The sequence below is a fragment of the Antrostomus carolinensis genome, unplaced genomic scaffold (assembly GCF_000700745.2).
Source record: "Antrostomus carolinensis isolate BGI_N321 unplaced genomic scaffold, ASM70074v2 scaffold40526, whole genome shotgun sequence".
Lineage (NCBI taxonomy): Eukaryota > Metazoa > Chordata > Aves > Caprimulgiformes > Caprimulgidae > Antrostomus > Antrostomus carolinensis.
The window spans coordinates 1,632-19,422 of record NW_010321971.1 but is presented as its reverse complement, the minus strand read 5'-3'; the positions used below and the strand labels follow the sequence as shown (position 1 = coordinate 19,422).

The window sequence follows — 17,791 nt, the reverse complement described above, 5'->3', positions numbered from 1 at the left end:
AACCCAAACCAGTCTGGGATTCTATCATTAAAGGACACATAAAACACACATCAGGGTGGGAAAGAACCAGAGGGAGATGCAAACCCAAGATGTTCAAGTTACCTTTAGTGCAAGTAAGTCGCTTTCCAAGCTGTGCCCTATCAGTACGGTATCTGCACTGAACATGTTCAGGAGGACGGCTTGGACATCCCGCAGGGTGATACTCGTGTTCTCCAGGTCTTCTTCTGTCACACCTGAGAATCTGCAGAGCAACAGCAGAAAGAAGGGCTTCTTTCACTAAAGGAACACCTCAAGGCCCAAAGAGTCTCAGCCATTAGGAAGTGGTGGTCAAAGGAACTTCAACAAACCCTCCCAGCCATTCCCCCTAAATTGCTGATTCTGAGCACAGAGCTCTCACCCAAGGACCATCATTACCTGGTGTTATAGTCCACCACCTTGGTGTTTGGTTTGACGAAGGTGTCGTATACCACTTTCAGGTCAGAGTTGATCACAGTTACTCTTGTCAGCTCCAGTCCTTGCTTGGTGTAGCACTGCAAGTGACAAGAGCAGACATGAAAGAGTTGGGGTTGTTCAGCCTGGAGAAGAGAAGGCTCCAGAGAGATCTTATAGCGGCCTCCCAGTACCTGAAGGGGCTCCAGGAAGGCTGGGGAAGGACTTTTCATAACAGCAGTTAATGACAAAACAAGGGGAAATGGGTTTAAACTGAAAGAGGGGAGGTTTAGATGAGATAGTAGGAAGAAATTCTTCACTGTGAGGGTGGTGAGACACTGGCCCAGGTTGCCCAAGGAAGCTGTGGATACCCCCTCCCTGGAAGTGTTCTCGGCCAGGTTGGATGAGGCTTTGAGCAACCTGGTCTAGTGGAAGGTGTCCCTGCTGCTGGCAGGGGGGTTGGGACTGGATGAGCTTTAAGGTCCCTTCCAACCCAAACCAGTCTGTGATTCTATGAAGACACACTCATGCCAACCACAGCACGGCATCAACGCAGCCATTCACTAAAGTGCTCTAGATCCCAAAATGCAGCACGTCTAGTGCAGCAAGGCCAGCCAGCAAACTCTGCTCAGTATCTGCCAGCCAGCTACAGCTTTTCAAGGGTGCATGCAGTCCCCACATGAAGCACACATGGCTAAAACTAATTAGTAAGAGCTAATTTAAATGTACAGGACCAATATGAATTAAGAGTCCACAGAAGAGAGGCAAGGAAATGGTAAGGAAGCAGAACTTTCCCTCAGCCTTGTACCACACCCTCAGCTCTCCCCAAAAAGCTTTGTTTCGCCTCTGTTGTTAAGGACCCACCATTTCACAGTCTAAGGCGTAGATTCCAGGGTAGCCATCAGTTGTAGGCAGCTTCTCAAAAGTCTTCACAAAGCCATCAAGGCTCTCCTTTCGCCCATCGTGGACGTGTTGCTTAAAGACAAAAAAAAAAAGACAAAAAAAAAAAGAAAAGGGATTATTGTTGATGGTTGGAGCAAGAATCTAAAAAGTCCACTTCAACAGAACCTCCCACTTGGAGAAAAAGATTTTTTTAATCATTTCTAAAGGTTAATGGGGAATAAGTTTTGCCTACCAGTTGGTCTGAGAAATTCACCACAACAGCAAATGTAGCTGCGTGCAACCCCAACTCCAAAGCCAGACCAGGGCTGGTGGCACCATAGTGACAGCACAAATAGGAGCAAGACATCACACATCTAGGGCCAAGCAGCTTTCACCTTTCAATTCAGAGCAGAATTACTCAGAAAGGGTCACACTGAGGTCTTACACTGCTCTAACTCCAGCTGCTGGTTCCTGGTTCAGCCCAGGTGCAGGGTTCTAATCCCAGACACCCCTGTTTGAGCATTAGCATCAGCGTATCAGAGCCCCTGGACGGCACGGAACCGGTGTAATGAAGTACTAGAAAATGTCAATGTGTGCCTACCAATAAAAGCCACTGTATCCCAAAATGAGAGAGTTTGCAGACAAACCAGAGCTACTGCCTACCAGCACTTGAGGCAATAAACAGAGGGTATTTCCAACCACTCTTCATTATCCCCAGCTAAAGCTCTAGGGTCAACAAGATCCAGCACAGATGGGATCCCCAAGTTCACAGGAAAACTCAGGGAGTGATTTCACAAGTGTCTTAAGCCAATGCAGGACTAAGCCACTGCTGCAACAGGCACTCCCACCCCCCTCTCCCCCACAGCCACAGATCCCACCCCACCTGGTCACCCTGAAAGCCTCCTCTGCAGGGGGAGTTTTAACCTGGATGATCGTGGATCCAGTTACCTGCACGGCTGGGGACGCAGGAACACGCCATCGAGGGCAAGGCAAAGGCTGTGGCTGCCCTTTTGCCCACTAACATGGTTTGAGGTCACATTAAACTGCTGCACCACACCCAGAGGTGACGTTCTCTCTCCCTTATTCCCCGGTGGTTTTTTTAATTTTGTTTTGTTTAAGTTTTGTCTGTCCCCAAATCTCAAGGTATTTGCACAATCACAGCAGCCTGGGTCCAGCCTCCTTCACCGTGTTTCTCACAGATCTCACCCTACAAGGAATCAAACTGGATTTGTCCATCTCAGGACAGAAATGCTGGAGAGATGAGGAACTGAGGCACTTGTACAGCTGAGACAGCTGTGGACTTTTTGGCAGTGGGATGACCAGAGCAAGGATTTGCACATTTTCCTGCACAGGTTATTCCTGCAGGTGCAGCCAGAGTGCAGAGAGCTCCACCAGTTGAAGTTAACGAGGCATTTGGACCAACATGAGAAAATCTCTCCCTGTACCCAAAAGCAGCACTGCTCAAAGGCTGCATTTTTCGTTGCTTCCCAGGAGCAAGAGGCTACACTTGTCCATTCTGCATCTGTGTCTGTGATCTGACTGTTTTGCTAAATAAATAAGTAGAGGAGATTACCAGGCAAACAGATAGCAAACATTTCTCTCCCTTGCAGCTTGATCCCCCCCTCTGTCTGTAATACAACACAACTGGGCAGCGAAGGAAAGAAAAAAATAAATACATTAGGTGTTTTTCTAGCTGATGTTCTGCAACTGTCCAATTCTTCCTTGTTGAGAGGGGGGGTAGAAAAGTTGCTTGTGTTTTTCAGACCACAGAAAGCAGCAGACTCAGTGATCACAAAGAACAGCAGCTTCAGGGGAGCAGTAGGTACAAGCACAGCTCCATCCTGCCATCTCCTGCCACACTGGCTAACTGCAGCATAAGCCAGACAGGCACATCTCAAATGTTATTTGGAAGGGAAAGACTTGTTTTTTCTAACCAGCTACCGATCTAGTTACTTAGAACAGTTTCTGACTACAAATATTTACTGTTTTCAACACCCTCCTTCAAAGCTGAAAGATACTGGGCTCCCCAGTAGCCCAAACATCCCAATATCTCATTGCATATTCTCACCCTGAGCAAGCTGTGGACTCCAACCTTAAATCTACCAAAGGACACTGTGAAACTCGTTCATTTGGATGAGAAAACCCAGAAAGCCAGAACACGGTGATCTGTAGCAGCACAACAACTAGGAGGCAGATGCGAAAGGATGCCTGAGCCCCGGAGCACTGGCGGCATGCTTCATTGAGTAGGAGGCTATTAGAGAGATTGTATCTTTCTTAAAAGGCCATGAGGTTTTATGGTCTATAACAGCCACGCAAAAAATATGCGGAGAAATCATGTTTTTATAGCCCCATCAATTTCTCCTGACTTCCCTGCTGGAGGTTTTTTTGGAAAACTGATTAAAGAGAGATCCTAATTTCATAAGAAAAAGAAACAGGAGAAGCAGCAGCTTTGCCTGATCCCATCCATGCTTCAGGCTGTGCATACAGACAACTCTTCCTATTCTAACAAGCCTTGGATTTTGCTCCAGAATTCACTTCCTAGCTCTAACTTTTGGCCAGAACAAGGGCACACACCTCTCCAGAACCTACAGCCCAGCCTTGCTGGCCCTGCATCGCTCGAGGTCTTTCAAAGAGTGGGATGAGAAGATGCTGTATAACAGACAGGCTCTGGGAGCCCCTTCCACTGGACTGGACCCTTTTAGATCCACCATCACTTGGTTCTGCATCACACTGTTCTCCCCTGCGTGGCAGCTGCCAAATAGAAAAATGCCACTGAAACAAGTGATGAGGAACATCCCCAGAGACCAGGCAAAAAACAGATTGCTCCCTTCAGCTGATGGTTCAGGAGGACCAGTGATGCCAGGCTGAGAAGCCAACTCTCCCACTACTTTAGGAAACAAAAAACCACCTGTGCAAACGTATCCAAGCAGTGTTCAGCTCTATCAAAGGGCCAAAAACTCCATTCCTCAGCAAGTTTTTTGTTCTGCTTTCTAGTGCTGGGATCCCTTCCCCTCATTCTCCTCAAGAGAAGTAATATTTATGAGTTACAACAGGCTTCTTGGGAAGGTTCCTCCCCTTAATACAACAAAGGGCATGCAGGAAACAGAAAACTAAGAAAAGAAAAGAAAAGAAAAGCAGAAAGTTACTGTAGTGTGGGCATCTGGGAAAGAGAAAAATGGGAAAAAGGTTTTGGCACACTGTTGTCAAAGCCCCAAGACTGCTCCGGAACAGGAAATCCCTTATTTCTCACTCCTTCAGTCTTTCCATAAAGAAATCTCTATATGAGCTTTTGCTGGGCAGCTTAATCCACTGGCATTTGCTTAGAACAAATGAAAGCTCCTCACTCCAGACAGCTGAGTCTCCTCCTTCCTGCCAAACACTGAATTTTCCTACCTTTACATAGCAAAGGATATTTAAGAAGTACTTGTTTTACCCCCTTAAAAGAAGCCACCATTCTTCTGAAGGCTTAAGCAACAGTTACACAGCCATCACCTCTGTAAGTAGACAAATGTCATTGAGAATAAAAAAAGTGTTGCTCAATAACTTACTTTAGCAACCTGGCAGCCTGGTGAACCCACAGCTCCTGAACAGCAGCTGTAATGAGTTTCCCATCCACCTGGCACTGAAACAGCAAGAGAGAAAGAGTCAAAGAGAAGAATCCTGTTAACAAAAGACCTAAACTGTAGCTCTCACATGCAGTGATTCCCTGGATGAGCACAGCAAGAATAATGTGTCAAACAAATGGGAAAAATAAGTATGGATTTGCATGCAGCAATCTAAAGAGTTTAAGTCTCTCATACTCAGCCAGACAAACTCCAGAAGCCACCTGGATGCTCTGACAGAAAACCACAGCAGAGCTCAAACTAGGTTAGGGTCTTGCTGCAAATGAATTCAATCAAGACCAGTAGACTCTCCTGGGTTGTGACACATGTCCAGTGCTCCCAAGTCAGCCTCGTAAAAAGACTGATTTTTTCAAAAGGCACAGGAAGGTTTGTTTTTTCTTTTTCTTTTTTAAACTGAAAGCTGAACAACCTCTGCTCCAGCCCCAGTATCATATTTTCAGGACCTGTACCACGCACCTCTTTGCAAGATTATTTCAGCAGCAGCAGGGCCACCCAGTGACAAAACTAGGAACTGTCACAACCTGTGAGCGTGACAAGCCCCAAAAAAGCCACAAAATATTCCACAGCAGCTCAAACCAGAGGCAGATTCTGTGCTTGGAGCTACAGCACAGCTAGTATGTGACTAAGCCCTCGGTGAAGAGAAATACCTCTCTGCTTGCGCAGCCTTCCCCAGTGATGGACACATTCCTCTTTGCGAATGCAGCTTCCAGAGGCTGAGACCATGTACTCAGTGCCACAGCGACAACAAATTCTGCAGGAGGCTTTAAGAGAAGGGAAAAACAAGAGTCAGGTCACTAGAAATCCTTCACCTGTTAAACTTGGCCAAAGGACAAGTAAATCGGGATTATTTGAGCCCCAAACACTAGTGAAACAACTTTTCCTGTTAAAAAGGATTCTAAATGTTGTTTCAAACTCCCATAAAGACACAGCAATCCCTCCAAAAACACAGTCCTGTAGCATCTGGCCCCACAAACATTTCTCAGAGGCAAACATAAGGCTCCCTAGTGTTTTTGGTGCAGGACATCAGCACCAACACAGTTCACATCAACATTTGCTGCCTTGTTTCTCCATCCACAGCACATTACGTTGTACCCTAACACAGTTATTTTAAGAAACAGGATAAATAAGTCATTCTTTGGACATCAGAGCTAATGAAGCCTGGTTTCCAGGGGATCTGTGCCTTGTCACTTCCAAATGACATTCGAGTTTTTCCTGGGCACAGCTTTTCTGTAAGGATTTTCCAACATCTAAAACCAGGAATGCTTACAGCACAGCCTGGCCTGTCGAGGGGGCAGTTAGGGACTCCTCCTTCCTGTCACCTGTGCTTCTACTGCCCACAATTCAGAGAGGGGAGATGCAAAAAGCCAAAGTAAAGGAGTTGACTGTCGTGCTTCTCATCTCCATGCAACTCCCTGAGTTCTAGTGTGAGCACTTAAGCTGCTAGCACATTCCCAGCTCTGCAATAACACCAGTCTAGACCATTTTTGTCCACTGCCCATGGTCACAGCATTAACAGACCAGCAGCAGCTTTAGTTAAATAAGAACAAATTCAAAGATCCCAAAACATCTGCATGAAACTACAGAAACAGAACTAAGAACATGGTCTCAGAATGACATATAGGAGCTGGCTGGTTAACTGGAGAGAAGGGCTCTAACAAATACAGCACTTGACAGTGTTAATGCAAGAGAGCTTTCATACAGGTTGCTTCAGCAACCACGGGACAAACGTAGACACAAGGTGTTAACACGGACGAGCACTTAACACACTTTAGCAAGGTCTCTCCAAAGAGATGCTCAGAGGAGTGTGCCAAGGCACCTCAAAATACATCCTCAGTGTGTGTTTTATCCCTGCTGCACCACAGCCTGCTCTAATCATGGTCTGAGGACCATAAATCCATTCAAAACATTCAGACAGAGGTGAGGACCCCACCCTGTCCTGAGGAAACCTGGGGGATCATTTTGTCCAGATGCAAAAAGGGCTTTTAGGAACTACTTGGCCCAGCACTGTCAAGAGATCAAGCAGAAAACTGGGCAATCTAATCTAGTAAGGCACAACCCACTGCAAAACCAGCCTGGCCCAGTGTTGGTCCATATCCCACCATTAACAGCAGTTCATATGAACAGAGACACAAAAAAATCCTTCCCCTGGAAGAGGGAAGTGGCACCACACGCTGAACAAGAGCCTCTCTCCAACCATCTCCAAGGAGCCTGCCTGCTGCTGTTGCAAGGGAAATGGTTGGAGAGAGGCTCCTGTGCAAAGAACTTGGAGTTAAAACCTGCACTGAGCGAGCAAGTGCAAAACACGTGTCCTCACAGGGGGTGGCCGAAGGTGGCTTCTCCAGGGGGGCAACCTGAATGATGACAATTATCATATTCTTCGTCAGCAGTGAGAAACCTCACCCAGCCTCACAGCCCCACACACCACAGAAGATAAACCTGGTGTCAAAAATAACGTTCTCCTGACACACGAGCTGAAGAAACTCATCCTCTAGAAACCAGTAGACTTCTGCAGCCACACTCCTCTGTCACTGGTTGGCCTGCAGAGGCAGGTCGCAGTCAAGGAGACCCATCACAACAGGAGCAAATAGCTCCACGCTGAGACCCAGAACATCCTAATGCAAAAAAAGCAGTTGCAAGCAGGACAGGCGGCTCCAGCTGTAATGTATCTAGCAAACCTTGCAGAATGAAGGAGCCAGCAGAACTCACAGTCAATCGTTTTCTTCTCCTCTGCAGTGAAGAGGACAGCGCGGCCAGGCTTCTCTGGGTGAGGCATTGGGTAACCATTTTCCTTTAGCTGCTCCTCAGTCATGAGATATTCCTTCAGCCGTCGGTATAAGGCAGCTCCTGTACACAAAGACAGTGCTGAAACCAGATCACTTCAGGAGGAGCTGTTTCTCTTACTATTTTTTGCTTTATCAAGCCTCCTGGCAGGGACTCCCGCTGTTCTGAACTTGCTGCCACTGCCTTGGTTCAGGATTGACAGGGATACAGGTGTTGGGACAGTATTTTTAAAATCTGGTCACTGGTGCACAAGATTTAATCTCTTCAACAACCAGCATTCAGTTTGGAAAACACAGCTGAAACACTATTCCTCCAAAGGGCCCATCCATCTTCAGGCCTTTTTGTTACCAAGGTGAGACTTTTCTCACTTTAATGCTTGAAAAACTGTAACTGATAATTTGGAACACAGCCCACAGAATACCCCTCAAACACCAACCACAGCTAACACAAAATTCGTTAGCAGCAGCTTTCTTCCTGCTCTCGATTTCAGGCTGCTCATTTCATTTCACAGAATAATTATAACTTCTTGCACTCTGTTCAATATCTATTCTTCTGCTGCTACGTTAAACCCTTCCAATATTGCTGTGGACCCTTTGATGTTGCTTAGCTGAGCTATCCAGGCCCTTTTAAGCTTTCTCCATGTCAATTCCTTCTGCTTCGTGGCTTCCCTGTCTCTTCTCTGATCTCCTCAACAATTTGCCTACATCTCTTGGCAACCAAAATACCCATAACTGATTTGAGCCAACATGAATAATGCTTGTGGCACAACCCTTTGGCTACAATATGACCTTACTATGACATTTGTAAATGTGAAATCGAGCCCCGCAGAGCAGATGGAGATATTTGTAAGTTTGCCTTTTAATCTGACAGGCACATTGTAAAATAACTGCTTCAGGGTAAGAAAGTTAAAGGAAAATCCAGATAGAAATAAAAGCCTGAAAGTCAGTAATACCCAAAACACAAGAGGCAGCTTGGAACAGTTACTGATGCTACATCAAAGCCAGGCAGACTGCAACACTGAACTGACAGCCCAAAGCAGGGAAGGAAGGAAGGAAGGAAGGCGCTGATCAGAGCGCTGCACCCTTCACCGAGCGGCTCCGCAGCGCTGGGCTTATAACAACTGATAACACTGGCCCACAGATAAATCACAGCATTTCATGCTCAGCCAGCTCCTGCTCTCCTCACTCACACCATTATACCTCCAGCTGTAATTTACAGGTTCCAGCCTCGCAGGAGCAGGGTCTTACCTGTTAAATCTTCTGCTCTCAAGCTCCCTGAGCGGTTTAGAGTAAAGCTTGTCTTCGCAGCAAGCTTCCCTCCCAGGACAGCTTCGTGGGACACCACTTTCTTGTTACTTGTCTCTGCAGCGAGAAGAGGGAAGAAGGAAAACAGGACAGACATGAGATACCCAGCTGAGTAAGAGTAAGTGACCTCAGTCCTAGAGTCTGGGCGCTACACATCAGCACAAGGAGGATTGTGCTCATCCTCGTGAACTCTTGCTCTGCTCCAGAAATCGGCACGTGTCAGGCAGTGTCAGGCCCAGCACGGATCCCAGCACTATGGAGAACTTTCTGTTTGCACTGTTAGCCCATAGCAACTTTTTTTTAAGGGCAGCAAAGGCCATTTTTTACAGTTTCCCTGGAAACTCTGGTAGCTCTACTTGCTTACTCTGCACAGCAAAGCCCTCTACCTGACCAAAAGCAAGAGAGGACTAAGCACAGAAAAACACCTTGAGCCAGTGATGTGCTGCACGGTGGCATCACCCACCCACGGTGAGCAGCTTTGTTGTTAGGTCCCTGCAGACCAGACTCCCGTGCTGAATCTTTCAACTTCTTTTAGAAAGGAGCTTCAGAGTTCTAGAATATGCTCAGCACATTAGATAATGGCAGATAGGTGCTTTTTACTAATCATTAACTGGCAGCCCTCTCCTAAAGGCCAGCCTCCCAAGTTCAGCCGCTCTGACTAATGGCCATGAAGGTAACGAAGACAGAGGGGAGAAAAGGGAAGAGACCAGGGAAAAAAAAAAATAAAAAAAATTCACAAGAACAGCACAAATTGATTGTTTAATGTACCCTCTCGAGAGCCAATAATGAAATGTCTTAACCCTCTTCGTTTCTCTCTTGAAGCTTAATGTGTGTAACAGATTTCTGCGGTGATGGACGAGTCTATCACTTTGAAGGCATCATGTGAAAGTTACTCCATTAGCAGGGCTTTTCATTTTAAAGAACTTGTGCTAAAGGAAAAAAAAAAATCCATGTGGCATTATCTCCATTTAGGTTCAGACAGCCAACAAAGCATTGCAGGACTTGCCTCTCGAAGGCCCATTAAAGCTTGCCAGACTATAAAAAGCTAACTGGAGTTGTTTGCCTTTCAGCATAATGCTTCTGAGAAATGGGTCTGTCTTTTCAACAAGTTCCTCTCCGTGGCTTCTAATCCAAGCAGAGCTCCGATTATTAAACCACAAACGTGGTACGTACTGTTCGTACTGGTCGGGGAATTGGGCACTAGGCTTCGGAGCTTCTTTAAGGTGTTCACTGCCACATTCAGGTAGATGTTGCGACTGGTGCTACGTTCATAAGCCACCTTCTCTTCTGACAGAGCCTGCAAACAATGCAATTCATTACTACATTTTTTTTATTTTTTTTTCTACTATTGCTTTTGGAGAAAAGAAATGTTTGGCTCTTAAAATACAGAATCTCCAACTATGATAGCAAAAAAAAAAATTGCCTGTCAAGGAATCGAGTAATAAAGTGGAACATGGCACAGATATATACTGGTTCTGGGCCTGCTTAGGTGAGGAAGAGAAAAAAAAATAACTGTATTTTAAACAAACTGCTGGAAAGAAGAATTTTTGTGCAAAACCTTCCCAGACAGATTAACAATGCAGCTCTGGAACTGCCTAGGAAAGGCTGTTTTCCCCACTTTGGTGGCAGTGCAAGATCTTAACGGGCAAGAAAAGGAAGTTTGGCAAACGGTCACTCCTTGGATGTGACAGGAACATTCCCCCTAAGGAGCTGTGAAGGTGAAATCCCACAAAAGAAATCCTCGTGGCATCTGCTTTGGTTACAAAACACACCACACAGTGTCCCCTGTTTACCCAACTAACGTTAATGGCCAAAGTTTTCCAATAAAATGCGTTACTTTCAACTTTGCTTTTGGAAATCCTACAATACTATTCCCTACTGCTCGAGGGCTCCCTGCAGTCTGTAAGCAGCAAGTTTTACCAATTCTCCCTCTCTCAAACACTTACCTCTGCTGAACACTCAGATTCTGGGAGGTGTTTCCTGCTGTACCAGAGCAAAAGACCCTTTTGTTCAGCTTCACCACAGTGCACACTCCTCTAAGTCCCTCTTCTGGGGTTATTAAAAAGATCACAGAATCACAACCGTGCATGCTTTCCAAATGCAGTTCCAGATGGAACTGGAAACCCCCACTGGAATTACACTTCCTATTGTCCAGTCTGGAGCTATTGAATACCAGTCTCTACAGAATTGTAGGTGGGTAGGAGAGTTTTCTGGGTTTGCTGCGATTTTAGAAGGTCTCAGCCACGTTATTCTCTGCTGCAGACTTAATTCCTAAGAAGCAAGCACCAGTACAGACCTTGTCAAACGCTTCCTGGGAAGAGGAGCAGAATTTCAGGCACTCATCAATGAAGAGATTGAGATATCTTTGACGAATGTTCGTTGGGACCTTAGCACCAAATTCTGTGGGAATAACAGGCCTCTGTAAGCTGGTGCTCTAGAGATGAGACAGAGAGAGAGAGAAAGAGGCTATTCAAGGTTTGAGAAGTACGTTGCTTTGAGACTCTCACATTTCCTGCTGTGTTATTAATAGTGATGGGACTTCCTTTCTGAAAATCTGCCCAAAGCTAAACTCAACACACATCATTTTTTGGTACTAAAAATGCCACTTGAAACTTTTGTGCCACCTTCAGTATTTGAACTACTTCAAAAAAACCAACCATGTTTCATTACACAACTCCTCCAGCAGCCAAGGGTTCCCCGTGGCATTAGTCACAACATGACATTTACACACACAAGCATTCCAGACCACAAAAACAATGACATTGACATTAAGAGCTTCAAGATTAGCACGGTACCAAGCACCACGCTTTGAATTGGAGACGTGAACACATGACACCAGTTAGGAACGACAGACAGGGTTTTCTTTTCAGTGCTCTGGCTGTGAGGGGAGAATGGGAGGCCCAGTCCTGCCAGGCTGGCAGCCAACTAAATCATCACGCTCGCTGTGGGATTCCTCGAACTTTACTGCACTGGGTTTCTTCTTCCTTTTTAACGTCAATCATGATGCTCCTGGGAGGATTTCCCCCTTAAATTGAATGACAATCTCTTCACGCATAAAAACCACATGTTGGACTGAGTTACAACCTACCCCTGCAGTTTTCTATTTAACATCAGTTTATCCCCCAAATCACACAATTTGCCTCTTTTCTGGAGAAGAAACTGCACGTTCACCTCTAAAGCACCCTATTGTTTTCTCAGTCTTTCTCCATCCCACCTGAGAGACAACCATAAACCAAACCATCTGCTGCAATCTGTAATGAGAACAGCTCTACAGAAGAGATGAGCACATTCCAAGTGGAGCAACTGGTCCTATCTCCGTGGGAAAAGCACTCATTTTCCTTGTGAGACTTCCACTTTGACACCCTGTTCAAGGGGATTTGCTCTTTTTCATTACATATAGATTTTTTTTCTCAACTTCCAATATGATACCCTTCAGCACCTCTGTAACACTGGTAAATATTTTATCCTTACAGTGGTTTCTTTCATTTTTAGCAGCTTCAAGTTTTATGTTACCACGGTGGCTTTTTGGATAGGGAAGGAAGAAAACAACTTTTTTCACTCCTACAGAATTAATCAAAGTATGTTATGACTTATATTGACACAAGATATCATCAATAAAGATATCTTTAATCAGTTCCTGGCACTAAGCACATTCCTTGCCATCCACTCCAGCAAACAGCTTCTTATGCCATCCACAGGCTGCTGCCTGAGGAACTCTAATCTGAATTGTCTGAGTGACGTGTTCCCCAGTGCTCATGGGGAAAGGAGAGACTTCTTTGATAAGGAACTCATAGCAGAAGTACTCAATGGCTGGGCAGGAATCCCAGGGGAAAAATAAAAAATAAAAAAAAAATTTAAAAGAGAGAGTGTTTTCCCTAAACTTTAACAGCAGCATGAAGTTTCAACGAGCAGATTTTAACTAGATAGGTAACTGTGGAACATTATTCATAACCACCCTCCTCAGTACAGCCCACAAAGCCTGGGAAGGCTGTTAATCCAGCCGTGCCTTTTGAACACGAGAGGCTCCAAGTCCCTGACACAAACAGCTCCACACCTAGCCAGACAGCACAACAGAATGCTCCAACTGGAGATGAGTGATCAATATTCAAAGAGATCACAGCAGCACTTAAGTATTTCTCTCTTTTTAAAGCTCATACCCCTCAAGCGTTTAATTTTTCATATGAAGCTATCGAGGAAAAACCACAGGAAGAAACAAACCCATTTAATCAACCCAGTCAAAACGCCGCTCTTCAGAGAGCGCTAAGTTGGGCGCAGTGTGGTTAAACTTACCACCCTCCACGGGCAATGACCGGAAAGATTTCACATTTCTCTTACCTGTAAGGAGGGAACATGTGCTACCCTTTTCGGCACGATGGTGCTGGTGGTCTTGGAAGCCATCCCAGCTAAGGTGCAAGCCTTCAGAGAAAGGGTGGGTGCTTCCGAGTCATTGGAAGGTGTGACACTCCTGCCAGCAACAGTTGTCTTACTACTCATGAGGTCTGCAAGAAACAGAAAACATATTTAGGTAGAAATCCTACCACTGGGCTTCGAGTTGCCAGAATGAACTTACTCTAAAAGGCCCATGCTGCAAGCTGTGATTTTTTTCAAATGGAAGCTTCCAAAGGGATACAAATTGGGTAATTTTACCACCTTCCAGGCAAGGATGAAGGAACCTTCTGCCAGGAAACGTGCCTCATCTCTGTTTGTTTTGGGGTAACTGAGTCAGCAGAGTTTAAAGAGGTAACTCCGTCAGCTGCAGTGCACTAACTGCCCATCACGTCAGCTCTGACTACACAGGGACAGCAATGAGCACTAATTAGTACCTCCCTCCTGTTCCTGCCACCTCTGAAGGCTTAAATGCAAGAGCAAGTGAGGAGTAAACACACTTCAAGGAAGAAACAAGAAAAGAACAGGCTGAAGGGAGAGAGGCTGGGTACAGAGGAATGGGGCTGTAGGTCTAGTGTGTTGCTTTTCAGAACAGGACAGAATTTCTCAGGGGAAAGACCTTCCACTGGTCACTATCAGCAAAGATTCAAGTCACGGCCAGTGCTACACAGCTCCTGATAGTTTCACATCTGCTCAGGAGAAATCTAAACAGCAGCAGCGTCTTTTAACAGGGAGGAGGACAGGACAGAGATCACAAATAACACCGCTGGCTTACTTTGTTTGGCTGCTGCGGAAAGGGCTACATTTGGCACGTGAGCAATCCTCTTCTTTTCTCCTGGTAAAGAAAGAGAGGCCTTTTGAACGGCCACAGCCAGCTGTGCCGCCTGCTGCTGAGCCAGCTGGATCCTCTGGTAACACACCTCCTGAGCCGTGGGGGGACGGTACGGCCGGATTACGGGCTTGCTCGGGACCTCTGCCTGCACAGAGAAAAGCATTTTAGAGCCAGCACGCTCACCTACTCAATCCCCACCCTCTGGCTCCCATTCACCCAAGAAAGGTCTCTTTCCTCAACTCCACTCTGGTAGCAAATACAGGTTTTTGAGAGAAGAAGATCCTAACCGTCTTCCAGAACAAAATATTTTAAGTCACTCACTAAAAAACATGACATTAATGATTCAGCCTCTAGCAAGGCCTCCCAGCACTCTGGCATGTTCCTAAATTGGTGGGTGGTATGTGAAGTGCTTGTTTAATGGTATGATGTTCCCATCACTGTGCGTAAACCACTTCTGGGTTCTGTCAAATCTTCTCAGCTCTGCAGTCTTACACTAGAAAACAAATCATAGAATCACAGAATCCCAGACTGGTTTGGGTGGGAAGGGACCTTAAAGCTCATCCAGTCCCAACCCCCCTGCCAGCAGCAGGGACACCTTCCACTAGACCAGGTTGCTCAAAGCCTCATCCAGCCTGGCCGAGAACACTTCCAGGGAGGAGCAGCCACAGCTTCTCTGAGCAACCTGTAAATTAGCCCTGTGCTGCCTACTGCGTGCTTCTTCAGTTTATACTGCAATGAAAAAAGTGACCAACTATTCTCCATTCCCCTTTGCTACACAACAGTGAGTTTCACAGCTCTCCCCTCCCTGTCTTTCCCAGTGCTGCCTACCCTTGTGTTACCGCAGCTCCGCACCTCTCAGCAGCCTTGTTTCAGGTCTCTAGTTCCCATAGCTGCTTAGAAGTCACACACATATGTATTTATGGGATTAGAGCATTACCTAAACTGAGCTCTGAATTTTAAACAGGCTCTGCCTCTGCCTTCCTCTGGAGGCATTTCACTGCTCCAGCCGTTCCTGGCACAAACAAGTTACACACACACTTTCTTTGATGTCCAAATTCAGGTTGCGGGAAAGGTGCCAGAAATTATGTCAGCAAAGAAAGAAGTTTTCTAGCAGCAGAAGTAAAAGAGAAGTAGCAGCAGTACAAACTTCTCCACACTACTTAAAAACCTTTGAAATCTAAGAAACAGGCCTTCCCTCCTGAGATGTCTTCAGAGAAGGGCGCGCTCTGGGTAACGTGGCGTTTCTGAGACCGCAAATTGGGGGCAAACTGGCACCTCCTGCATTCCTGGTCTCTGATGGATACCAAACTGAGTGCAGTCAGCCATTAAATGATAATTACAGACTTCCAAGCAGGACAGGACACTCATTTTCTACCTCACCTTCAATTCCTTTGGCCCACCATTTCCCCCAACAACTAAACTAGAACTCAGCTCCCTCCCCTTCTGCTCGCTCAGTCCTTGAGCTGTAAATCACAAGCAAGACTGAGCAAATACTCGACTTGGAGGGACACAAAGCACAAGTCTCAACTCTCCACATAAAAGCAGCAGTTCAGGTCTTACAGCACCTCCTGAACAGACTTGGCAGCAGCAGCGCCGAGCTGAGATATTCCAGGGAACGCACGTCCCGGTGTGTACGGACGGCAGCTGCTGCTGAGCACACACCACATCAGCTCTGTTTGCCCAGGCAATGGCTGTGCTGAGGTTCACATCTTTGGAAAGCATTTTGGGATCAGCTGTCACATTAAGAAAACGTATTTAAAGATTTGTACATGTCTAAAAGGCACCTATTTGCAATAAATATTTGAGTTAATGAATTTCCAAGCCATTTGCTTCAGCCTCTTATCTCTTCACTTTGGAAGGAAGGGCCCTTATCAAAGCACATGAACTAACTGAAGATATGGAGTTAAATAAAAGGTGTTGCATTGACCTCAGGGCTTCAAATTATTAAAAACAAAGAAATCTTTTCTAGGCAGAGAGGAAAGGGAGAACAATTAATTTTGGACCACCCAGGTCCAATCAGTGTGTAAGTCTCCACTTTTATCCTGCTGGAACATAAAACTGACTAATCTGTGCTGAGCACCTGGAGGGAAACACATTAAACCTTCAGAGAAAACATGAATTAAAATCCCAGTGAGAAAGAAATTGTTAAAAAATCAGAATGTCTTCCTGGTCTATTTTTTTTTTTTTTTTATTCTTCTCCCCTGTATTTTCACAATTGTGAAAAGAAGATCACCAAACAAGATATTGTTGATATCTTGGCTGATCCAGAACAGATATAAGGTAATGGTTTTAAAGATCTGACAAAACTCCTACAGCTATCTTTTAGATCCACAAGACAAAGAAAAGTATCATCAGACACTGTCTGACCTTGAGTGCAGCTAATTTTTATCTAAGTGATTGAATTAAGCTATACTGTAGAAAAATTAACACGTCAAGCTATCCCAGGGAGTTACAAGGCGTAAAAATCCATTTACAAGGAGCAGAAATCCTTTCCAGTACCTGAAGGGGCTCCAGGAAGGCGGGGGAGGGACTTTTCATAAGGGCAGTTAGTGACAGAACAAGGGGTGATGGCTTGAAAGTGGCAGAGGGGAGATGGAGCTGAGATGTGAGGAAGAAATTCTTTGGTGTGAGGGTGGTGAGACAGTGTCCCAGGTTGTCCAGAGAAGCTGTGGCTGCTCCTCCCTGGAAGTGTTCTCGGCCAGGTTGGATGAGGCTTTGAGCAACCTGGTCTAGTGGAAGGTGTCCCTGCTGCTGGCAGGGGGGTTGGGACTGGATGAGCTTTGAGGTCCCTCCCAACCCAAACCAGTCTGGGATTCTGTGATACTCCTTCACAGCTTACCCCTGGTTTTATGAAAGTTCATTGGAGTTTTGCTGCCATTTGTAACAGCCTGACCACGTTTTTCACAAATCAGAAAGAGAAGGAACGAAATCTGACACAGCCGGATCTCAGCGCAAACCACTCACACGCTGCTGCCCGAACATTATATTCCAGTGTTGTAACAGGACAGAAAATCCTCACTTTAGACAATCTGAACTCTTGTTCCTAGAAGCTTCACTTACATTTCCTTGTTTGACAAGATGAGAGATCCTTCTTTTTTGGCCAGGAAACAAGGTAGTTAAATTATCTTCTGTCTTTTCTTCATTTCCTTCCTCTCTGGATAGCTGGAAAAAAAAAAAATAAAAATAACAAGTTTCCAAAACCAAATAGACTTGAAGAGAGATCTGAAAAGTCTCCTTTTTGGATTAACAGAAAGTCCTTGCAGGTGGCAGGTGAGAACAACATGTGGTCAGCTGCTGATCTACCAAAACAAATCTTGTTTTGAACCCAAGAGCCACCAGTGAAGCCAACGAAGAGTTCCCACCCAGTGTGTGCACTAGGCAGCTTTGCAGGGTTCAGGATGGCACCTACCCACCATGAGAGACCTGAACACCCTTCTCACCTTTCATGGCATTCTTAAAATCCAGATGGTTTGGGTTTTAGGGGGTTTTTTTGTAAGAACTTGGGAGCTGACTCATTTCTGCCCCTGTACAACGTGCTGCCAGAGCAGGTCCTG

The 17,791-nt window shown here is 45.7% G+C and overlaps 1 protein-coding gene across 1 annotated transcript; it reads right to left on the bottom strand.

The window, feature by feature from the left end:
* Positions 1-102: 102 nt before the first annotated feature.
* Positions 103-17,393, bottom strand: LOC104526595 (RNA exonuclease 1 homolog; the record flags this gene model as incomplete). The annotated part of the gene is made up of 12 exons (XM_010170099.2): positions 103-241; positions 415-530; positions 1,294-1,404; positions 4,860-4,933; positions 5,582-5,695; positions 7,641-7,778; positions 8,963-9,076; positions 10,193-10,316; positions 11,316-11,453; positions 13,355-13,518; positions 14,181-14,382; positions 17,298-17,393. Coding segments are annotated over 12 exons (1,530 nt in total), but the record flags the coding sequence as incomplete, so codon positions are not given.
* Positions 17,394-17,791: the final 398 nt, after the last annotated feature.